General features: G+C 43.3%; 1 protein-coding gene across 1 annotated transcript in view; it reads left to right on the top strand.

Moving 5' to 3' along the window:
* LOC122540750 (src substrate cortactin-like) overlaps positions 1-18,212 on the top strand; it is an 88,641-nt gene extending 70,429 nt beyond the window's left edge. Inside the window, exons 8-13 of the mRNA XM_087996242.1 lie at positions 1,259-1,328; positions 1,975-2,123; positions 8,120-8,377; positions 9,973-10,108; positions 10,307-10,378; positions 17,308-18,212. Of these exons, the coding sequence (XP_087852368.1) occupies positions 1,259-1,328; positions 1,975-2,123; positions 8,120-8,377; positions 9,973-10,108; positions 10,307-10,378; positions 17,308-17,444 (822 nt within the window). The 3' untranslated portion in view covers positions 17,445-18,212. The remainder of the gene's footprint in view (positions 1-1,258; positions 1,329-1,974; positions 2,124-8,119; positions 8,378-9,972; positions 10,109-10,306; positions 10,379-17,307) is intronic.
* The last annotated feature ends 7,127 nt before the right edge of the window (positions 18,213-25,339 follow it).

The following is a 25,339-nucleotide window of genomic DNA, read 5'->3' as shown; positions in this document are numbered from 1 at the left end:
AATCCACTGAGAGTCTTTCACTTTGAAATGATGTCCACTTGTTATTGACCTTTGGCTGAGGGAAACAGTTGCTTCCTATACCCCCCCCCCCGCCCCCCAAACCCACCCCCTGTCCATTCCCCTGATAATCCTATACAGGGGAATCCCCCTCAATCATATTCCCCCTTTAACCTTCTCTGCTCCACAGAAAGCAACCTGAGCTTATGCAGCCTCCCATCTTTGCTGGAATGCACCATCCCAGGCAGCATCCTGGTGAACCTCCTCTGCACCCCCTCCTCTGCACCCCCTCCTCTGCACCCCCTCCTCTGCACCCCCTCCTCTGCACCCCCTCCTCTGCACCCCCTCCTCTGCAGTCACATCCCTCCTATAGTGAGATGACCAGAACTGCACACAGTACTCCAGCTGTGGCCTCCAACATCCCCTCCCTACTCTTAGAATCGATGCCATGACTGATAAAGATAATTGTCCTATCTGCCATTTAACTAACCTGTTAAACTGCCCTGCCAACTTCAGGGATCTGTGGGCAGGCATCCCTAGATACTGCAGAGCTTACTCATGCCCTGTAGTTATTAATTACCCCCTTGTTTTGTTCCTGCTCCCAAAGTCCATCACCTCACATTTATCAGGGTTGAATTCCATCTGCCACTGATCTGTCCAATTGACCAATCCGTTTATATCTTTCTGTAACCGAGCACCTCCTTCCTCATTGTCAAACATCTGGCCAACCTTGTACTTTTTACCTTCTTTATCAGTTTCCCATATGGGACCTTGCGAAAGGCTTTGCTGAAATTCATATAAACTGCATCAACTACATTATCTTCATCGAAACACCTGATTGTCACCTCAAAGAATTCAATCAAATTTGACCTCTCTCTGACAACACCACGCTGACTAACCCTGATCAAACCTTGCCTTTCCAAGTGGAGATTAATTCTCTCCTTCAGAATTGTCTTCAGTTATTTCCCTGTGACTGATGTCAGACTTATTGGTCTGTAATGCTGTGGTTAATGTTATTTCTCGGTAAAACAAGGTCTTGTTTGATACAGTGGATCTGCTAGTGTTTGTAGAAAATGTGCATTTTTTTGCGTCTGTTATAATTGAAGGTTTCTAATCAATAGCCTGAAAGAATTTGTGTTGACAAAGCTTTAAATTAGTTCACATATAACTCGAGAAAAAAATACCATTGTAAAGGTAGCAGCAGTAAACAAGGGCAGGAGTTAGAGAAAAGCTGTTCTAATGTTGAACTACCTGATTACAGAGTGCTGCCTCCTTTGATGATGTCGAGCAGCTGGCTCCAGCCTATCAGAAAACGAAGCCGGTCGAAGCTGGTATGTATGCATGTCACACGGAGACTCCCGTCCAGAGCGATGCCTTTGGTTTATCCTGGTGCTGATATCATGGCTGGATCCTTGTGAACTGATCTCCTGATCACTCCCAGCCCTTACCCAATTAGCTTCCCTGATCGTGGAGGCATTTCACTCTGTCGTTTGTAAAGAGAAATCAAAGTTAAAGTTTTGGATCCAGTGACCCTTCCTCAGAACTGTTCTGAGGATCGCCGGACCCGAAATGTTAACTTTGATTTCTCTGCACAGATGCTGGCAGACCTGCTGAGCTTTTCCAGCAGCTTCTGTTTTTGTTTCTGATTTCCAGCATCTGCAGTTTTGGTTTGCACGCTGTAGTTTGTCTTTTTCACATCTATGTAAATCGCTGCTCTGTTGGCAGGCTCCTCGATGTGTTTTTGGGAATCAGTGAGGATGTCAATGACAACTTCACGATTGGCTACATTCTCAAGCAGTTCCGAAGAAAACTTCTGTCAGATTTGAAACACTATCTCTGTTTCTTCCTGTACAGAGGCTGCCAGACCTGCTAAGATTCTCCAGCACTCTGTGTTCTTATTCTTGGATTTACAGCATCCACAGTATTTTATTTTACTATAATTTTACTGTAATTTAGTTCATTCTGTTTGCTTTGCAGCCAATGCAAGTGCAAGTAGCATCCGTTCCAAGTTTGAGAACATTGCCAAAGTGAAGGAGGATGAGGATAGAAAGAAGACAGAGGAGGAGAGAGCTCGCCGTCAGGCTACTGAGAAACAAGAGCAGGAGGAAGCCAAGAGGAAATTGGAGGTTGGTGACAAATCTTTGTACTTTGGCACTCTTGATGCTGATGGAGGATTGGCAGCTGGTCAATCAGTCTGGGGTTTGAGCATTGTTTAGTCTAGAGATGGAGCAAACTAGAGCTGCTCAAATGGCTAGCTGGTTTCTGCTGGATATAAACTTACACTGAACCAAGCGGCTTTACCGTCCCAGAGGAATCAGTCTTTGTGGGCAGCACGGTGGCACAGTGGTTAGCACTGCTGCCTCACAGCACCAGAGACCCGGGTTCAATTCCCGCCTCAGGTGACTGTCTGTGTGGAGTTTGCACGTTCTCCCCGTGTCTGCGTGGGTTTCCTCCCACAGTCCAAAGATGTGCAGGTCAGGTGAATTGGCCATGCTAAATTGCCCATAGTGTTAGGTTAAAAGGGGTAAATGTGGGGGTATGGGTGGGTTGCGCTTCGGCGGGTCGGTGTGGACTTGTTGGGCCGAAGGGCCTGTTTCCACACTGTAAGTAATCTAATCTAATTACCTTCCTTGGTGGGGGTGAAATCTCCGAGTACAGTCTTGATAGAACATAGAACGATACAGCACAGAACAGGCCCTTCGGCCCACGATGTTGTGCCGAACATTTGTCCTAGCTTAAGCACCCATCCATGTACCTATCCAATTGCCGCTCAAAGCTCACCAATGATTCTGACTCTGCCACTCCCACAGGCAGCGCATTCCATGCCCCCACCACTCTCTGGGTAAAGAACCTACCCCTGACATCCCCCCTATACCTTCCACCCTTCACCTTAAATTTATGTCCCCTTGTAACACTCTGTTGTACCCGGGGAAAAAGTTTCTGACTGTCTACTCTATCTATTCCCCTGATCATCTTATAAACCTCTATCAAGTCACCCTTCATCCTTCTCCATTCCAACGAGAAAAGGCCGAGAACTCTCAACCTATCCTCGTACGACCTATTCTCCATTCCAGGCAACATCCTGGTAAATCTCCTCTGCACCCTCTCCAAAGCTTCCACATCTTTCCTAAAGTGAGGCGACCAGAACTGCACACAGTACTCCAAATGTGGCCTTACCAAGGTCCTATACAGCTGCAACATCACCTCACAACTCTTGAATTCAATCCCTCTGCTAACGAATGCTAATACACCATAAGCCTTCTTACAAGCTCTATCCACCTGAGTGGCAACTTTCAAAGATCTATGAACATAGACCCCAAGATCCCTCTGCTCCTCCACCTTACTAAGAACCCTACCGTTAACCCTGTATTCTGCATTCTTATCTGTCCTTCCAAAATGGACAACCTCACACTTGACAGGGTTGAACTCCATCTGCCACTCCTCAGCCCAGCTCTGCATCATATCTAAGTCCCTTTGCAGCTGACAACTGCCCTCCTCACTATCCACAACTCCACCAATCTTCGTATCGTCTGCAAATTTACTGACCCACCCTTCGACTCCCTCTTCCAAGTCATTAATAAAAATTACAAATAGCAGAGGACCCAGAACTGATCCCTGCGGAACTCCACTTGTAACTGGGCTCCAGGCTGAATATTTACCATCTACCACCACTCTCTGACTTCGACCGGTTAGCCAGTTTTCTATCCAACTGGCCAAATTTCCCTCTATCTCATGCCTCCTGACTTTCCGCATAAGCCTACCATGGGGAACCTTATCAAATGCCTTACTAAAATCCATGTATACTACATCCACTGCTCTACCCTCATCCACATGCTTGGTCACCTCCTCAAAGAATTCAATAAGACTTGTAAGGCAAGACCTACCCCTCACAAATCCATGCTGGCTGTTCCTAATCAAGCAGTGTCTTTCCAGATACTCATAAATCCTATCCCTCAGTATCCTTTCCATTACTTTGCCTACCACCGAAGTAAGACTAACTGGCCTGTAATTCCCGGGGTTATCCCTATTCCCTTTTTTGAACAGGGGCACAACATTCGCCACTCTCCAGTCCCCTGGTACCACCCCCGTTGACAGTGAAGACGAAAAGATCATTGCCAACAGCTCTGCAATTTCTTCTCTTGCTTCCCACATAATCCTAGGATATATCCCGTCAGGCCCGGGGCACTTGTCTATCCTCAAGTTGTTCAAAATGCCCAACACATCTTCCTTCCTAACAAGTATCTCTTCTAGCTTACCAGTCCGTTTCACACTCTCCTCTTCAACAATACGGTCCCTCTCGTTCGTAAATACTGAAGAAAAGTACTCATTCAAGACCTCTCCTATCTCTTCCGACTCAATACACAGTCTCCCACTACTGTCCTTGATCGGACCTACCCTCGTTCTCGTCATTCTCATGTTTCTCACATACGCATAAAATGCCTTTGGGTTATCCTTGATCCTACCCGCCAAAGATTTTTCATGCCCTCTCTTAGCTCTCCTAATCCCTTTCTTCAGCTCCCTCCTGGCTATCCTGTATCCCTCCAACGCTCTGTCTGAACCTTGTTTCCTCAACCTTATGTAAGCCTCCTTCTTCCTCTTTACTAGACATTCAACCTCCCTCGTCAACCAAGGTTCCCTCACACGACCATCTCTTTCCTGCCTGACAGGTACATACATATCAAGGACACGTCGTATCTGTTCCTTGAAAAGGTTCCACATTTCCACGACATCCTTCCCTGACAGCCTATGCTCCCAACTTATGCTCCTCAGATCCTGTCTTACAGCATCGTATTTATCCTTCCCCCAATTGTAAAACCTACCCTGTTGCACGCACCTCTCTCTCTCTCCATAACCAAGGTGAAAGTCACAGAATTGTGGTCACCATCACCAAAATGCTCACCCACTAACAAGCCCATCACTTGTCCCGGTTCGTTACCAAGTACCAAATCCAATATGGCCTCCCCTCTGGTTGGACAATCTACATACTGCGTTAGAAAAGCTTCCTGGACACACTGCACAAACACCGCCCCATCCAATCTACTTGATCTAAAGAGCTTCCAATCAATATTTGGGAAGTTGAAGTCACCCATGACTACGACCCTGTGGCTTCTGCACCTTTCCAAAATCTGTTTCCCAATCTGTTTCTCCACATCTCTGCTGCTATTGGGGGGCCTATAGTAAACACCCAACAAGGTGACTGCACCTTTCCTATTTCTGACTTCAGCCCATACTACCCCCAAAGGCAGATCCCCCTCAAACTTCCTTTCTGCAGCCGTTATACCATTTCTAATTAGCAACGCCACCCCCCCCCCCTCCTTTTTTACCACCCACCCAAACTCCCTTGAGTTTGAGGAGTGGCCCCTGATGAGCGACCACAGGGTTATGTTGCTGGTTTCCCGTGTCTCTCAGTCTGGATCCAGGATTTGGTTGCATTGTGACTGTCCATCCATCTATGTTTGAGCCAAAATTACAAACTGTGGCCTCCAGCCAATACTGAAAGCAGAGGCTTGCATTTATATGGTACTTTTCCCAAACTCAGGATGTTCCAAACTGCTATGCAACAAACAAAATATTTCTGAGGTGTAGTCACAGCTGCAGTATGGAAACCATTGCAGCCAATTTGTACACAGCAAGTTCCCACAACCTGCAGTGAGCAGTGACTAACTCACCTGCCACGGCGATGTGCCAATAGAAGTTTTGGAATAGGAAACACAATAATTATTGACCAGTTGACCACTCCCACATTGAATGCAATCCAAATTATGCCAAGAATCAAGTTAGTAATTTCAAAGAATGCAGTTTGTAGTTCTGATATTTATTTGGTTTTCTTGCTCTGTGACAAGCTGAGAATGCTCTAAAAGAAAGATTTGAAATTCTATGGCACTTTCAGATACCCCAAAGCATTTGACGGCCAGCAGATACTTTGGAAGTGTTCGCACTGTTGTCATGCAGGAAGCACAGCTGCATATTTGTATACAAGCAGAAATGTGACAAGGAAACAAAGAGCTGCGGGTGCTGGAAATCTGAAATAAGCCTAGAAATTGCTGGAAAAACCCAGCAGGTCTTACAGAATCTGTGCAGAGAAAAACAAAGTTAACATTTCAACCTCAGTGAAACTTTGTCAGGACTGATTTAATTCTGTCCAGAGAGTTGTAACCAGACTGGAATCATTAATTCTCTGTCTCTATCTCCACAGAACCTGACAGAGCTGTAATGTGATAGTGACCTGGGTGATCAATGTTTAGATGAAGTTATGTCGCTGTGTTCGATCTAACCCATTTTCTGATGAGCAGTTCCAGTGAACTGATGAGCAATAAGAGGCAGACAGTTGATGTTGGGTGGGTGTGAGGTTGCAGCGTTTTAATGGGTTAAAATACTGCTACAAGCTTTGGGCTTTATCAGAAATCTGTAAGAATTTCTTTCATGGTGTGAGTGACATGTTACCTTTGAATGACTGATCTGCTGATGGTGCTGTCAAGCTGTGGGTTCCAGGACTTGAACCCATGGCCCAGTGAGGAAGAGTGATTTGGTTCCATAGTTTTCATGAAGAATGTGAAGAAACGAGGAAGTTGTCAAAGCATTATTCCTTAGATATGTAAAAAGGTTAAAACACAGTTATGGTTATGGATTATAGGATTTTGAATTAAATTGTTGTTAGATTTTTCCCACTTATAGGAGAGTGTAGGTCAGGGAAATATGGTCTTAACAGAGCACCAGGCTAATTAGGAAGAGAAGAAATATTTCCTATTCTGAGGGTATTAAATGTGTGGGTTGTTCCGAAGTGAAATGCTAGATAAATTAACAATCTTGGGTTCAGATTGAATAGCATGGGATCAATGGCTTACAATATCTCTCTAATACTCCTGTCACTCTCTATGACGGATTGTCATTGAACCATGGTGAAGAGCGATAGAGAGCCATTGCTGCTGGATAGAGCTGAGCTGCTTGTCAGCCAAGGTCTCTCCAATGACAGAAGAGAGTCTGAATGACCAACTGCTGTTTCTGTTTTCTGATTGACTGATTGTTCATTGCATTGTTCATAGGATATTACTCTGTGAGCGTTAACTGTCAGTAGTTGGACCTGGAAAGTTGCCACATAAATGTTCATGCTTTAGCAACATCATGTTAAGCCGATTAGCAATGCGATCTTTAAACTAAATGTTTCTAAAGATATTGTTCCATTCACATTTAGCTACTTATTCTAAGTTATTTATTTAAATGGAAAGACAGTGGGGAGCTCATTTACGATTCGGAACTATGAGCTCAAAGCTGCTCTTTGTTAGATTAAACAATTAAACGTTTCAGGATAAGATGATGCAATGATTACAAATGTGACAATTGTTTTAAAATTAATTATGGTAAGTAACTGATTTAATTTTCTCATTATCTGGTTGGCATGGATGAGTTGGACCGAAGGGTCTGTTTCCGTGCTGTACGTCTCTATGACCATATCCCGAGGTTGTGGTCCCTACCATGGTAATGAGGTCTGTCTACAACACAACAAGGAACCCAATAAACTTAAAACACTTTGAGAAGCCCAGATACCATGGAGGTTGCTATATAAATGTGGATCTGCCGGTGTAGAACAAGGTGAAAAGTCACATGACACTAGATTATAGTCTAACCAAGTTCGACTAAGGGGCAGCGCTCTGAAAGTTTCTGATTTCAAATCAACCTGTTGGACTATAACCTGGTGTCATGTGACTTCTGATCTTGGCTATAAAAATGCAAGTTTGCATGGACTTGTCACCAGTTCCTCCACATAAAGCTGGAGCTGGAATCTGGTAAATGCCAAACTGAGATTTTAGTATCGGAATATTTAATAATTCATCTCAACAAAGGTTTTGTAAATGCATCTTGATTGTAGCTGAACTCAATTCAAACCCTTTATTGATAAGGGAAAAAGGAATTCTTGTACTCAAGTCAACAACAAAGAGAAACACTTATTAGAAATCTTTACTGTTTCAAAAGAAATGATGAATTTGGGGGGGACAACCATGAGAATTATTGGATGATTCCCTTAATTTTTGATTCAGTTTATTTCTATTGATAAGTGAACTGTGAATATATTATATCTGAACAATAAGTATATTAACATGAAATATTTTCTGTTTTTGTAAAGCAGGAGCAAGAATTCACAAAGAACCAGCCCCCTGCATCCCGGGAGCCCCCTGCATCCCGGGAGCCCCCTGCATCCCGGGAGCCCCCTGCATCCCGGGAGCCCCCTGCATCCCGGGAGCCCTCTGCATCCCGGGAGCCCCCTGTATCCCGGGAGCCCCCTGTATCCCAGGAACCTGTTTCCACTCCAGCTCCAGCTCCAGCTCCAGCTCCAGCTCCAGCTCCTGTTAAGGAGCAGCGATCACCTAGTCCAGTTTATGAGGTGAATAGTGTTTTTAATACTCAATCTCTATCTCTCTCAATTGTTTGTCTGGAAATTCATTTCAGGCACGTTGTTTATTCATTAAAAAAATTAGATAAAAGAAAGAACGTAGATTAGATTAGATTAGATTCCCTACTGTGCAGAAACAGGCCCTTCAGCCCAACAAGTCTACACCAACCCTCTGAAGAGTAACCCACCCAGACCCATTTCCCTCTGACTAATGCACCTAATAATATGGGCAATTTAGCATGGCCAATCCACCTGACCTGCACATCTTTTGGACTGTGGGAGGAAACCTACGCAGACACGGGGAGAATGTGTATACTCCACAGAGACAGTTGCCCAAGGCTGGAATTGAACCTGGCTCCCTGGCGCTGAGAGGCAACAATGCTAACCACTGAGCCACTGTGCTGCTCCCTTGGAAAAAAAATCTCAAGCAAGGGGCAACACGTTGTGGATCTGAAAAGGGAGAGAATGGACATGCTACACATCCTGGGGAGCAAGGGAACAAAAAATAACTCAGCAGCTAGTTTATTATTGTGTAACCGTATGGGAAAACATAACAGCACCTAATGCTGTTTGAACCTCCCTGAAGTCAGATTTTATTAAAATCTGATTTTCTTTTTCCCCCTCTGTGGAACAATACTAGACCAAAGGTTGCACAGCTTGTTGGTAGCTCTCAACTGAGGAATTGAGACTACTTGAGACATCGCTTTGCCCCTGATATCTCTTGAGGTATCACATGTGAGCATACCCTCCAACTGTGTGGAGGTCGTGGTCCAGTCAAAGACTGAAGACCCAAGAGAATAAGGTTACTCAGTATCAATCCGCCTATCCTTGGAAGGTTTGCTAACGTGACCATGAGCCTTTAACCGATTTCCTCTCGTGAAACAATCATTTTTCAAAACAATTGTTTTCCAATAGTTTTGTAACCAATGTACAAAAATGAATAAAGGTGAAATACTGCAGATACTTGGAATCTGAAACAAACACAGAATGCTGGAGAAACTCTAAAGGTCTGGCAACAGAGAGAGAAGGAAAAAGTGAGGACTGCAGATGCTGGAGATCAGAGCTGAAAATGTGTTGCTGGAAAAGCGCAGCAGGTCAGGCAGCATCCAAGGAGCAGGAGAATCGACGTTTCGGGCATAAGCCCTTCTTCAGGCTTATGCCCGAAACGTCGATTATCCTGCTCCTTGGATGCTGCCTGACCTGCTGCGCTTTTCCAGCAACACATTTTCAGCAACAGAGAGAGAAGCAAAGTTAACATTTCGAGTCTGGTATGACTCTTCCAAATTGAAACGTGTTGGAAAATAGTTTTTTAAAAATACTTTTGACAGAGGCAGAGGAGCAGCAAGAGGGCAGATTGTGCATAAACCCAACACAAAAGGTAAAGAGGTTATCGCGTCATAGAGAAGCAAGCGAAAAAGAACGTAAAAGGGAGATGAAGGATGGTGGCTGTAGGACAGTTAGGGAAAGTTAATGATCCATTCCCACTTTGGATAATTGTGTATAACCATTTTAAGCACTCATTCAGTAGGACGGAGTGAATATGGAATGCAAGTTGTAACAAGTTTGAAATATTCCCAATTTTATAGGAGCCCCCTGCACAGGAAGAGCCTGTCTATGAAGTTGAACCCACCTGCAGCAGTGAGGAGCCACAATACCAAGAGACGACATACGAACAAGAAGCAGTTTATCAGATGCCGGATGAGAGTCAAGCTTACCAAAGAGGTAATGGCAAATACACAGTTTTAACCTTTGCTTCCCAAGGTCCTGAAATAAAGAGTACAGTGTTAAATTATTTACATTTAATATTAGAATGTTTTCTGCTTTAAAAGGGAGGAAAATCCTATTGTAAAGGATTTTTAAAGAGATTTGAACATTTTTGTTTGAATTGTTTCCCATTCCAGCTTGTGTGGTCTTTTCCAGATGAGCCCACTTATGCAGAATATGGGAATGAGTATGGGATCACAGCCGTGGCGTTGTATGACTACCAGGCTGGTGAGTGTGTGGCTGCAGCTCTCTGTCCTCCCTAATATGACCCGTTTACAGACAGGAGAACTGGGGAAGGTTTGCAAGAGCAGTATCAGAGCTCTGAGGGATAGTTGATAGCAATCAGGATGGACTGAACAGATTCAGACACTTTCCTCAAGAAAACAAAGTTGGATAGTGAATAAATAGAGATATTTAGGATGGTGAAAGGACAGGAGTGTGAGGGTGAAGAAGGATGTCAGCTCTGCTGAAGTAGAAACTGTGCGGGTTGAGCTTAGAAACACCAAGGGGTTTCAATTAGAAAACAATAGTCTGGGCTTATATTGACCCCCAGCATATTGGGAAGGCATTAAAAAGAGAATTCAATATGCAAATAATAAAGGTACAGCTGTAATGCTGGGCAACTTCAATCTGCATATAGATTGGACAAATCAAATCAGTAACAATAGTGTGGAGGAGGAATTCTTGAAGTGCATAAAGAGTAGTTTTATGAATCAATATATTGAGGAACCAAATAGAGAGAGGTTACCTTGTCTGGGGAGTTTGTAATGGGAAAGGAATAATTGGAAGTCTAGTTGTGTGTGGGCTCTTGGGGAAGTGTGACACAATAAGATAGAATTCTTCATTAAAATGGAGAGTGGTGTAATTGTTTCTGAGACTGGTGTGAGGTGTGAGTTTGCTAAGATTATTGGGGGTTGTTATTTAAAGTGGTAGGGCAATGACAAACAGTTAAAGAAAGCACAAACCAACTGCAAAGCCTTGTTCAATCCAGTTTGGCATAAAACTAAAAGATGACGCACGGTCAAACTATGGCTAACAAGAGAAGTTACGGACAGTATTAAATTCCCAGACATAAAACAAGAGAGTTGAGGATTGGGAAGAATTCAGAATCCAGCAACGCATACAAGAAGACTGATGAAGAGGGACAATGCACTGTGTGACTAAGCTTGCAGGTGACATAGAAGCTGCCAATAGGTATAAGTATGGAAAGAGAAAATAAATCAATAAAGATGAATGTGGGTTCTGTCCAGTCAGAAACAGGGGACAAAAAGAGAGCAGACCAATTCAATACATAAAAGCTAAATAAAGAGCTGTAGATGCTGAAAATCTGGCAAAAACAAATTTTTGGAGAAACTCAGCTGGTCTGGCAGTATCTGTGGAGAGAAAGCAGAGTTAATATTTTGGGTCCTCTCTGAAGAGGGCTACTAGACTGGAAACATTAACTGTGATTTCTCTCCATAGATGCTGCCAGACCTGCTGAGTTTCTCCAGCAGTTTCTGTTTTACCTTCAATTAAATATTTACTTCTGGTTCTGTCTTCACAAAAATCCCAAAGTAACATCCCAAAGTAACATCCCAAAGTAACATCCCGAAATAACATCCCGAAATAACATCCCGAAATAACATCCCAAAGTAACATCCCGAAATAACATCCCGAAATAACATCCCGAAATAACATCCCAAAGTAACATCCCAAAGTAACATCCCAAAATAGCATCACAAGTAACATCCCAAAGTAACATCCCAACTTAATATCCCAAACTAATATCCCAAACTAATATCACAAGTTACATCCCAAAATAGCATCCCAAAATAACATCCCAAGGAACATCCCAAAATAACATCCCAAGTAACATCCCAAACTAACATACCAAAATAACATCCAAACTTAACATTCCAAGTAACATCCCAAAATAGCATCCCAAACTAACATCCCAACTTAACGTCCCAACTTAACATCCCAACTTAACATCCCCAAGTAACATCCCACATAACATCCCAAGTAACATTCCAAAATAACATCCCAAAATAACATCCGAAAATAACATCCCAAAATAACATCCCAAGTAACATCCCAAACTAATATCCCAAACTAATATCACAAGTAACATCCCAAAATAACATCCCAAAATAACATCCGAAAATAACATCCCAAAATAACATCCCAAGTAACATCCCAAACGTAATATCCCAAACTAATATCACAAGTAACATCCCAAAATAACATCCCAAAATAACATCCCAAAATAACATCCGAAAATAACATCCGAAAATAACATCCCAAAATAACATCCCAAAATAACATCCCAAAATAACATCCCAAGTAACATCCCAAACTAATATCCCAAACTAATATCACAAGTAACATCCCAAAATAACATCCCAAAATAACATCCCAAGGAACATCCCCAAGTAACATCACAAGTAACAGCATAAGTAACATCCCAAACTAATATCCCAAACTAACATCCCAAAGTAACATCCCAAGTAACATCCCAAAATAACATCCCAAACTAACATCCCAAATAACATCCCAAATAACATCCCAAATAACATCCCAAACTAACATCCCAAGAAACATCCCAAAATAACATCCCAAAATAACATCCCAAAATAACATCCCAAAATAACATCCCAAGTAACATCCCAAAATAACATCCCAAACTAACATCCCAAATAACATCCCAAATAACATCCCAAACTAACATCCCAAGAAACATCCCAAAATAACATCCCAAAATAACATCCCAAACTAATATCCCAAACTAACATCCCAAAGTAACATCCCAAAGTAACATCCCAAGTAACATCCCAAAATAACATCCCAAACTAACATCCCAAATAACATCCCAAATAACATCCCAAAATAACATCCCAAAATAACATCCCAAAATAACATCCCAAGTAACATCCCAAACTAATATCCCAAACTAATATCCCAAACTAACATCACAAACTAATATCCCAAGTAACATCCCAAAGTAACATCCCAAAGTAACATCCCAAAGTAACATCCCAAACTAACATCCCAAATAACATCCCAAATAACATCCCAAATAACATCCCAAAATAACATCCCAAGGAACATCCCAAAATAACATCCCAAGTAACATCCCAAACTAACATACCAAAATAACATCCAAACTTAACATTCCAAGTAACATCCCAAAATAGCATCCCAACTTAACGTCCCAATTTAACATCCCAACTTAACATCCCAAACTAACATCCCCAAGTAACATCCCACATAACATTCCAAGTAACATTCCAAAATAGCATCACAAGTAACATCCCAAAATAACATCCCAAAATAACATCCCAAAATAACATCCCAAGTAACATCCCAAAATAACATCCCAAAATAACATCCCAAAATAACATCCGAAAATAACATCCCAAAATAACATCCCAAGTAACATCCCAAACTAATATCCCAAACTAATATCACAAGTAACATCCCAAAATAACATCCCAAAATAACATCCCAAAATAACATCCCAAGTAACATCCCAAGTAACATCCCAAACTAATATCCCAAACTAATATCACAAGTAACATCCCAAAATAACATCCCAAAATAACATCCCAAAATAACATCCCAAGTAACATCCCAAGTAACATCCCAAACTAATATCCCAAACTAATATCACAAGTAACATCCCAAAATAACATCCCAAAATAACATCCCAAACTAACATCCCAAATAACATCCCAAATAACATCCCAAAATAACATCCCAAATAACATCCCAAAATAACATCCCAAATAACATCCCAAACTAACATCCCAAAATAACATCCCAAAATAACATCACAAGTAACATCCCAAACTAATATCCCAAGTAACATCCCAAAGTAACATCCCAAGTAACATCCCAAAATAACATCCCAAACTAACATCCCAAGAAACATCCCAAAATAACATCCCAAAATAACATCCCAAGTAACATCCCAAAATAACATCACAAGTAACATCCCAAACTAATATCCCAAGTAACATCCCAAGTAACATCCCAAAATAACATCCCAAAATAAAATCCCAAACTAACATCCCAAGAAACATCCCAAAATAACATCCCAAAATAACATCCCAAGTAACATCCCAAAATAACATCACAAGTAACATCCCAAACTAATATCCCAAACTAACATCACAAACTAATATCCCAAGAAACATCCCAAAATAACATCCCAAAATAACATCCCAAAATAACATCCCAAACTAATATCCCAAACTAACATCACAAACTAATATCCCAAGAAACATCCCAAAATAACATCCCAAACTAACCTCCCAAACTAACATCCCAAACTAACATCCCAAGAAACATCCCAAAATAACATCCCAAAATAACATCCCAAGAAACATCCCAAAATAACATCCCAAAATAACATCCCAAATAACATCCCAAATAACATCCCAAACTAACCTCCCAAACTAACCTCCCAAACTAACCTCCCAAACTAACCTCCCAAACTAACATCCCAAAATAGCATCCCAAAATAACATCCCAAATAGCATCCCAAGTAACATCCCAAAGTAACATCCCAAAGTAACATCCCAAAGTAACATCCCAAGTAACATCCCAAGTAACGTTCCAAGTAACGTTCCAAGTATCTTTCCAAGTATCTTTCCAAGTATCTTTCCAAGTAACATCCCAAACTAACATCCCAAACTAACATCCCAAAATAACATCCCAAGTAACATCCCAAGTAACATCCCAAGTATCTTTCCAAGTAACATCCCAAAATAACATCACAAATAACTTCCCAAAATAACATCCCAAAATAATATCCCAAAATAACATCACAAGTAACATCCCAAAATTACATCCCAAAATAACATCCCAAAATAACATCACAAGTAACATCCCAAAATAACTTCCCAAAATAACTTCCCAAAATAACATCCCAAAATAACATCCCAAAATAATATCCCAAAATAACATCACAAATAACTTCCCAAAATTACATCCCAAAATAACATCCCAAAATAACATCCCAAATAACATCCCAAAATAACATCCCAAATAACATCCCAAGTAACATCCCGAATATATTGGGTAACACAGGATCGAATGGGAAGGAGGAATTTAAAAAAAAATTATTAGTGACGACAAAATGTTGGGGGAACCAATGGAATTAAAGGCATATCTATCCCCAGGGCCTGATAAGCTTCGTCCCAGACTACTTAAGGAAGTGACCCCAGAGATAGCAGGTGCACCAGTGGTCATCTTCCAAACTTGTATAGACTCTGGAATTATTCCTGTGGTTTGGTGGGAGGCAGAAAAAAGTAGGAAATTATTGACGAGTTAGCTTGCTATCGATAGTGGGGAAAATGCTAGAGCTAGCACAGTGGCACAGTGGTTAGCACTGCTGCCTCACAGCGCCAGAGACCCGGGTTCAAATCCCGACTCAGGCGACTGACTGTGTGGAGTTTGCACATTCTCCCCGTGTCTGCGTGGGTTTCCTCCAGGTGCTCCGGTTTCCTCCCACAGTCCAAAGATGTGCAGGTTAGGGCCATGCTAAATTGCCCGTAGTGTTAGGTGAAGGGGTAACTGTAGGGGAATGAGTCTGGGTGGGTTGCACTTTGGCGGGTCAGTGTGGATTTGTTGGGCCGAAGGGCCTGTTTCCACACTAAGTAATCTAATCTAATCCATTTGAAACGATTTACCAGCAAAGCACTTGGAAATTGGACAGAATCAGCATGGATTTACAAAGGAGGAAAGTTATAATTCCAGACAAATCTGCTGGAATGTCTTGAGGATCTAATTTTAGACTGGAGAAGAGGGAGCACGTGGATGTGGTTTACTTGGATTTTCAGAATGCTTTTGATAAGATTCCACATAAAAAATTTGGCAAATAAAGATTAAAGTACATGGAATGGGGATGGTATACTGAACTGGATTGGAACCAGTTGGCAGATGGAAAACAGTATAAATTAAATTGTTCGGAGTGGCAGGGAGTGACTAGTGGACCCCAGTTATTCACAATATATGCTAGATGACAGGTTAGATGAGGGAAGTAGATGTAATTTCTTCAAATGTTCAGATAAAATAAGGCTTGGGAGGGAGGGGAAACTCAGGAGGATGCAGAGATCCTTTAGTTGTGATTTGGATAGGCTAAGAAAATGGGCAAACGCATGGCAGTCACAATATAATGTGGATAAATGTGCAGTAATAAAACCAGGATTAAATGGTGATAGATTGGGAAAGGGCAAGATGTAATGAGACCTGTGTATCTTCATACACCAGTCACTGAAGTTAAGCGTGCAGGCGGTGAGGAAGGGAAATGGTATATTGGCTTTTACAGCAAGAGGCTTCGAGTACAGGAGCAGGGAGGTCTTGCTGCAATTATGCAGGGCCTTGGGGAGACCACCTGGAGGTTTGGTCTGTTTAGCTAAGGAAGGATGTTCTGGCGATGGAGGGAATGTGGTAAAGGTTTCCCACTGGGATTCCCAGGATGGCTGGATTGATGTTTGGGCCTTGGTTAGGACTAGAAGAAGAATGAGGCAGGGGGTCTCATACCAACCTATAACATTCAAACAGGAAGGATGTTCCCAATGATCAGGAAGTCTGGAACCAGGGTCACAGTCTAAGGATGAGGATAAGCCTTTAGAGCTAAGATGAGGAGATAGACTGGGATAAACCTCTTTCCTTGGATAGTGGGGAGCCTGCGGAATTCTCAACCACAGGAAACCGGTGAGGCTAAAACATTGAATGTTGTCAGGAAGGAGTTAGATATTGTTCTTAGAATTAAAGGGATCAAAAGGTATGGGGGGGGGGGGGGGGGGTGGGGGGAAGTGAGGCAAGGGACTGAGTTGAATGATCAGCAATGATTATATTGAATGGTACAAAGGCTCAATGGGCCGAATGGTGTGTTCCTGCTGCTAGCTCCTGTCTAAGTTTTGTAGGTTTGGTGCGATAGATGAAGAGATGATGTTTCCAGGTGTGGGAAAATCCAAAATTAGGGACATAAATATGAGAGAGTCACTTAAAACTAAAATAAATTCTGAAGAATGCCACTGAGGGAATGGTGATCCATTTCCAGGATAGTGAGCAGCTCAGAGGGCGAGCGGAGGTTTCTGGAACGAGGCAGTGCCCTGCCTGGATGCTGGATGTTATGTAACTCACAATGTGGTCTTTGTGTAATTTTCCAGATGGTGATGATGAAATTTCATTTGATCCTGATGACATCATCACCAACATTGAGATGATTGATGAAGGGTGGTGGCGTGGGGAGTGCCGGGGTCGATACGGTCTATTTCCAGCTAACTACGTCGAACTGAAACAGTGAAGAGCTCACACTGACTTACATCGATGACGTAATGCACAATTCCAGTGTAAATGAGCATGAATTGTGTTCAGTAATGGGAATAAAGTTTTCTTTTTCTCTTGAGTTGCAATTAGACATTGCATAATATCCAATCTTCAAAAGCACTGGGGGAAGGAGCTTCAAGTTGATCTTTGACATGCCTTTGAGAAAGGGTGTGTTGGCATGCTGTCCTTTATAAAGTTAAATGCACTTTCTAATTGACAAGAAACCCTAGCAGTGTGAACCAATGTGCTAGTTGTGTGGGAGCACTGATGAATTCTACAGGTGCTCCCTACAAAGTAAGACCAATCACTTCTTGGTGACCAAGTTAAAGTTTTAAATAAGATGGAAATGGTTGTATATCACTGCCCAGTTTAATCCTTTTGTCTTAGCCATGTGGTTTGTTTAAAATACTGATACTTTAGCCCCTTACTAATGGTAAATTAATTCATTCATTATTTTTGGTATATTCTCCCTTACCTTGATAGAATTTCAAGCAGAATATTGAGACTCTATTTGCTGATTCACAAATGGGTTTGGGTTTTTATTAAAAAAGTTGCCTTTTTCAGTACTTTGTTTATCAAGAATTAAACTGGTTTTATTGCACTACACTTGTTCCAGATCTGCTGTTTTGCTAATTTTGTGAGCTGTCTTAATTTTGAACAAATTATTTCTGGATTCACTTGATGCCTGTTAGGTTCCAAAGAGAGAAACCTTTTAGCTTTATAAACCGGAGTTTGATTTAACTGATCCATTGTGCTCTTGTGCATCATTTAACACGCAAACAAATACATTTTTGTCCAATAATTTAGGTTCCATGTATAACTGGGCTGATGTTATGATGCTAGAAACAGGTGTTTGTAAGTGATGATGCTGACAGGGTCAGGTCAGGTATGACACTTGATTGTCAACAGTCTGATCTCTGAGGTGATGAAAAGATGAATGGAGTTTTGGCAGGAACCATAATCTTCACAGTTAGCAGTGTCCCAAATTCAAATCTTCACAAAGCAAATTCTGCCCTTTACACAAAGCTTTTGAGATGGAGAATGAACTGGGTTCAGAGAACAAAAATTACATTAGATTACATTACAGTGTGGAAACAGGCCTTTCGGCCCAACAAGTCCACACTGACCCACCCATACCCCTACATTTAGCCCCTACCCAACACTACGGGCAATTTAGCATGGCCAATTCACCTGACCCTGCACATCTTTGGACTGTGGGAGGAAACCGGAGCACCCGGAGGAAACCTACGCAGACCTGGGGAGAATGTGCAAACTCCACACAGTCAGTCGCCTGAGGCGGGAATTGAACCCGGGTCTCAGGCCCTGTGAGGCAGCAGTGCTAACCACTGTGCCAACGTGCCATCCACATAGATGAGGCTGAAAGAGCGCCAGCTATTCTCTTTCTCTCTCTCTCTCTGGCCGTTAGCCCTGGTGGATGGCAGCTTGCTCTGGTGTCTCTGTCCAAATCCCACCCTATCTCAGTACCAACCCTCGAACTCAGCTCCACCCACTTGACCTGACCTACCTGTTCATCTCCCTTCCCATCTATCTGTTCCACACTTCCCATCGACCAATCACTATCACCTCCTCCCTTCGCCGACCTATTGCCAAACCATCTACCATTCCCTTAGCCCCACCCCCTCCATTTATCTCTCAGCCCCTTTCCCCCGCCTCAGTCCTGAAGAAGGATAATGCCTGAAACTCCAATTCTCTTGCTCCTCGGATGCTGCCTGACCTACTGTGCTTTTTCCAGTGCCACACTTTATCAACAGTGCTATGAAGACCTATGTAGAACTTGAATGGGGAGGACTAGTGCCATAGTACATGAGATTGACGTAGGGAATGCTGTTCCAATAAAACTACACCGTACAGGCTTAATCTTCTTAAAGCTATGCAAGTTCAGAAGGAATGGAAGCAATGCTTCACTTTGACTCATCTCCACATAGAGATGAGTCAAAGTGAGAGGAGGTTGCCAATCGTTTTGGTTCCCAAAACTGATGGTACTCAATGCTTCTGCCTAGATTATCAGAAGGCCAATGCTGTGACTAAATCTGACTCATACCCAATCACATGGTTGGAGGATTGTGTGGTTAAAGTAGGACAAGCCACTTACATCACCAACTTGGACAGACTTCACTGTCATTGGTAGATAGCTTTGTCGGAGAGAGCAAAAGACGTTTCTGCCTTTGTGATTACAAATGGGCTACATCAAGTTAAAGTCATGCCCTTTGGGATGAAAAAGGCGCCAACCAGTTTTCAGAGGCTCATGAACTGAGTTGTTGCAGGATTGATAAATTGTGCCATCTACATAGATGACTTAGTGATCTTTAGCCCTTTGTGGAAATATCACACGGAACATTTGGCAGAGTATTTAAAGCTATTATATCGTGGGATGTAGGAAGAAAACAGAAAGAAAGCATTGGGATAGAGGATCAGCCAGGATCATAGTGAATGGAGGAGCAGGCTTCAAGGGCTGGCTGGCCTCCTCCTTGTTTCTCCATTCTGTGCAGAAACCAACATAACATTGAGGAAATAGATGAGCACTTGAAATGCCACAACATACATGGCTATGGAGTTAGTATTGGGAATTGAGATTAGGTTAGATCAGGATTTGATGACCAGTATGGTCATGATGGGTCGAAGAGTCTCTTTTGGTGCTGTAAAAACCCTTTGTCATTAATCTTCTTCCACTAGCAACACAGGGTTTCCCAAATCCTCAGCTCAGAAAGCACATGGGAGAAAGCACATGGCTCATCATTCTAGTGTTGTTCTTTTCCCAATTACCATCAGCACGTTCCTCGTGTTATCAAGCTCTGTCACTGGAAACCATCTCTCTCTAGTCAATCAATAAAATCCCTTTGCTGCTCAAATTCAGTGGTTCCATCCTCCCCACACTGCACTCCCTCATCCCTCACCCCTCACCCACCTGGAGTCAATCTCCTCTGGATCAGATCTCAGACCTTGGCACCTTCTGAAAGTGCAGCCCTGAGATTTGACAAGCTACTCACATTGCTGATAATCCAGTGCTTTCTGCTTTTCCCTTGGATTAATTATACTGTTTTAAAAAGCCTTCTCAACTTGACCTGTGTCTTTAAAAGATGTTCAACTCCAGTTTACTCTGCTGCTGCATCCTGTTTAAAGTTGTTTACACTACACTGTAAGCTGAAATCGCCTTACAGACATGACACTACAACGTGCGGATGGAGATCTTCCTTCAATCCGTGCGAAGGGATTGCTGCAATCTGAAAAGTACACACTGACTCCAAGCCCTGTTTTAGTGCCTGGCCTTGCTGCAATATGACTTATGGTGTACCACGTGACAGATGGTGTACCACCTGACACTCACCTTCCACCCTACCAACCTTCGCATAAACCAAATCATCCGCCGACATTTCTGCCACCTCCAAACGGACCCCACCACCAGGGATATATTTCCCTCCCCACCCCTTTCCACCTTCCGCAAAGACCGTTCCCTCCGTGACTACCTGGTCAGGTCCCCCCCCCCCTACAACCCACCCTCCCATCCTGGCACTTTCCCCTGCCACCGCAGGAACTGTAAAACCTGTGCCCACACCTCCTCCCTCACCTCTATCCAAGGCCCTAAAGGAGCCTTCCACATCCATCAAAGTTTTACCTGCACATCCACCAATATCATTTATTGTCTCCGTTGCTCCCGAAGCGGTCTCCTCTACATTGGGGAGACTGGGCGCCTCCTAGCAGAGCGCTTTAGGGAACATCTCCGGGATACCCGCACCAATCAACCACACCGCCCTGTGGCCCAACATTTCAACTCCCCCTCCCACTCTGCCGAGGACATGGAGGTCCTGGGCCTCCTTCACCGCCGCTCCCTCACCACCAGATGCCTGGAGGAAGAACGCCTCATCTTCCACCTCGTAACACTTCAACCCCAGGGCATCAATGTGGACTTCAACAGCTTCCTCATTTCCCCTTCCCCCACCTCACCCTAGTTTCAAACTTCCAGCTCAGCACTGTCCCCATGACTTGTCCGGACTTGTCCTACCTGCCTAGCTCCTTTTCCACCTATCCACTCCACCCTCTCCTCCCTGACCTATCACCTTCGTCCCCTCCTCCACTCACCTATTGTACTCTATGCTATTTTCTCCCCACCCCCACCCCCACCCTCCCCCCCACCCCACCCCACCCTCCTCTAGCTTATCTCTCCACGCTTCAGGCTCTCTGCCTTTATTCCTGATGAAGGGCTTTTGCCTGAAACGCGATTTTGAAGCTCCTTGGATGCTGCCTGAACTGCTGTGCTCTTCCAGCATCACTAATCCAGAATCTGGTTTCCAGCATCTGCAGTCATTGTTTTTACCCTGTTTTTACCTACATGGTGTACCACCTGACCACATGGTGTACCACCTGACCACATGGTGTACCACCTGACCACATGGTGTACCACTTGACACATGATGTGTCACCTGACATTTGGTGTACCACCTGACACATGGTGTACCACCTGACACTTGGTGTACCACCTGACACATGGTGTACCACCTGACCTTTATTGGGACATTTCTGCAGAGAAACACCTTTGGCCACAAGTCCATCAGTCAGCGGTCAGTGTATAACATCCTCAGGACCCTCGGAAAGGAGAGGGTTGGTCCTGTGGGGTTCTTCCCTGAGCAGACACTCAAAGTCATTTGGCTGAATGCCTCGTGGGCATGTGGTGGCATGGTGGCACAGTGGTGAGCACTGCTGCCTCACAGCGCCGGAGACCCGGGTTCATTTCCCGCCTCAGGCGACTGACTGTGTGGAGTTTGCACATTCTCCCCGTGTCTGCGTGGGTTTCCTCCGGGTGCTCCGGTTTCCTCCCACAGTCCAAAAATGTGCAGGTCAGGTGAATTGGCCATGCTAAATTGTCCGTAGTGTTAAGTAAGGGGTAAATGTAGGGGTATGGGTGGGTTGCGCTTCGGCGGGTCGGTGTGGACTTGTTGGGCCGAAGGGCCTGTTTCCACACTGTAATGTAATCTAATCTAATCTAATCTCATCTTCCGAGCATTCCAACAAGCCCCAAGATGGAGATGCTGAGAAAGGCCCTTTCTATTTGCTCCTTCCTGTACACTCGGACTCTCACCTGCTCCACATGCTATCCCCACGGAGGCTGGAGGAGTCGGGTGGGGTGTTGTGGGGGTGTGGGTAAGAGATTATTGTGGAATGTCCCTCTGCCTGTGACACAGGACTATGCACTCGAGAACAGGGCAATATCACAGGACACACACTGAGACAAACAGCGACTGCACCTGGAGGACCATCAACTTGCTGAAAGATACTCTTTGATCTGCCCAAAACCCATTGGTCTTTCAGTGTAAAGGTTTGCTTTCTGTTGGCCAATGTTCCGGCCAGCATACCGAAGGATGAACTATAGCCTGGGGCAGCCTCTGCCATGGTCCAGTGAGGAGCAGGCACTGACACTTGGAGCTGAGGTCTCTAATACCCCTCATGCTGTTCACCTCGCAATCAATGCAGGTTGTAAATCAAGATCTTTGGAAAGATCTATGAGGCACCTCTGCGTGAAACATTGTATCAAGAACTTTATGTGTGCTTTCCATGATTTGGAATTTGAAAAGTTTTGCCCTTGGGCTACAGATCAGCTGAATATAAGCTTGTTACAATTGTACAGGCTGAGCCTGCAAATCTGATAATGTTCAAGTTGAAATACTTGTGTAATACTTTTGTTTACAAATTTTATGAATAAGCTTTGATTTCGAGTGCACAGCAGCAGCTCTAACCCATCAACCAAAAGGAAATCACAAGAAGAAATAAGGAACACAAGTTTCATTGGCCAATTAGCTTCTTCTTCCATTACAAAATATGACTTTTGAGCAGCTTCTGCAAAGGTAATTATTACAAAATAATGAAATATAGCCTTGATGTATAAAAGGACTCAGTGATTGGATGAAACAGGAAGTGCAGGTTTTGAATTTCTGAGGGTGCCTTCACATCTTCACGAAACAGCACCCTCCTGGTAAAATATTCATCATTTTGGAAGGACTCAACCTCAAATCATTCTTGGAAAATATTTAATGATGATGAGACATGAGCTCAGATCACACCACTTCCACTGGGGAATTCAGTTCAAATGAATCTGAAACTTAATTAGTATTTAATTAGAATTTAACTCTTAAAACCATTCAGTTTCCGCAAGTCTTCCAGGGAAGGAAATTTGCTGTTCTTACCCAGTCTCACAGCAATAAGACGAGAGGGCAGTGTGGAGTCAACCACATTGCTGTGGGTTTGGAGTCACATGTAGACCAGACCCCAGGGAAGGATGGCAGTTTCCTTCCCTGAAGGAAGAGTGAACCAGATGGGGTTTTCACAACAATCGATGGTTACTGTCACCAAAACTAGTTTTTCCTTCAAGATTTTTAGTGATTGCACTAGCTGTTATGATAGAGTTTGAGCTTGTAGCCAGAACATTAGCCTGGTGTTCTGGATTACTAGTCCTGTGATAGTCCTGAAGAAGGGTTTATGCCCGAAACGTCGATTCTCCTGCTCCTTGGATGCTGCCTGACCTGCTGCACTTTTCCAGCAACACATTTTCAGCTCTGATCTCCAGCATCTGCAGTCCTCACTTTCTCCTGTGATAATACAACCATGCCACCACCACTGGATCCATCCAGTAGGCTTCATTACATAGATTTAAGCTAATAGGAATAGCGCAAGGGTGGGTTAGGGATTTCAATGAGGGCTTCTGAACTAGGCCCCTGTTCTCCTGGGTCTCAGAAGTCGGCAATGTGGGGCAGGGTGGGGGCAGTGGGGAGGCAATCACACATTGGGAATTTCCCTTAAATTGTCAGTGAGTTGTTAGAGGGTGACCTGACTGTACAACTAATGATGGTGTTGGGACATGGTGGGAATGGTGGAAATTAAAAGTAACACGACTCAATTAATCACACTCTGTTAACATATTTGGGGCATTTAGTCAGTGTGATAGGGTAACAAATTATCAATGAATACTAAAATATCATCAATGAAAATGGAGAATGCTAGAGAAACTCAGACATAGAGTTGTACAGAACAGAAACAGACCTTTTGGTCCAACCCATCCATGCCAACCAGATATCCGCAATAAGTCTCATCCCATTTGCCAGCATTTGGCCCATACCCTTTTAAAGTCTTCATATACCGATCCAGATGCCTTTTAAGTGTTATAATTATACCAGCCTCCACCATTTCTTTTGGCAGTTCATTCCATACATGTACCACCCTCTGCATTAAAAAGTTAAATCGTTCCCTTCTCACCTTAACCTATGACCTCTAGTTCTGGACTCCCTGACCCCAGGGAAAAGACTTTGTCTATTTATCCTATCCATGCCCCTCATAATTTTGTAAACCTCTATAAGGTCATCCCTCAACCTCTGACGCTCCAGGGAAACCAGCCCCAGCCTGTTCAGCCTCTCCCTATAGCTCAAACCCTTTAACCTTGGCAACGTCCTTGTAAATCTTTTCTGCTCCCTTTCAAGTTTAACAATATTCTGCCCGTAAAAGGAAGGCCAGAAATGAACGCAGAATTCCTGTAGAACATTTGTGAAGAGACAGAGTTAGTGTTTTGTAATTGATATGATATATCTTTGGAACTTAAAATGTCAAACTTTTAAATGTAGGCAGTTTAAGATGTAGAAGTTCAGAACCAATAGCAAAGCCTGGGCTGTGGACTGAGGCTAATTTGATTCTGGCACCAATGCTATTGGGCAAATAATGAAGCATTTATTGCTGTATTTACTTGTACTGGAATGGTGGTCATGGTACTGACGAAATCCTGCCCTTAAATAATCAGGAAGCTGCAGCAGAGACATGAACACAGGACGCAGACAGATAGGTTCTGGATTAGTGGTGCTGGAAGAGCACAGC

This window comes from Chiloscyllium plagiosum, unplaced genomic scaffold, assembly GCF_037043375.1.
Source record: "Chiloscyllium plagiosum isolate Xiang-an unplaced genomic scaffold, Cpla_swu_hap1 HiC_scaffold_18, whole genome shotgun sequence".
In the NCBI taxonomy this organism is placed as follows: domain Eukaryota; kingdom Metazoa; phylum Chordata; class Chondrichthyes; order Orectolobiformes; family Hemiscylliidae; genus Chiloscyllium; species Chiloscyllium plagiosum.
The sequence above is the reverse complement of the archived record's forward strand: the minus strand, read 5'-3'. Positions and strand labels throughout refer to the sequence as shown.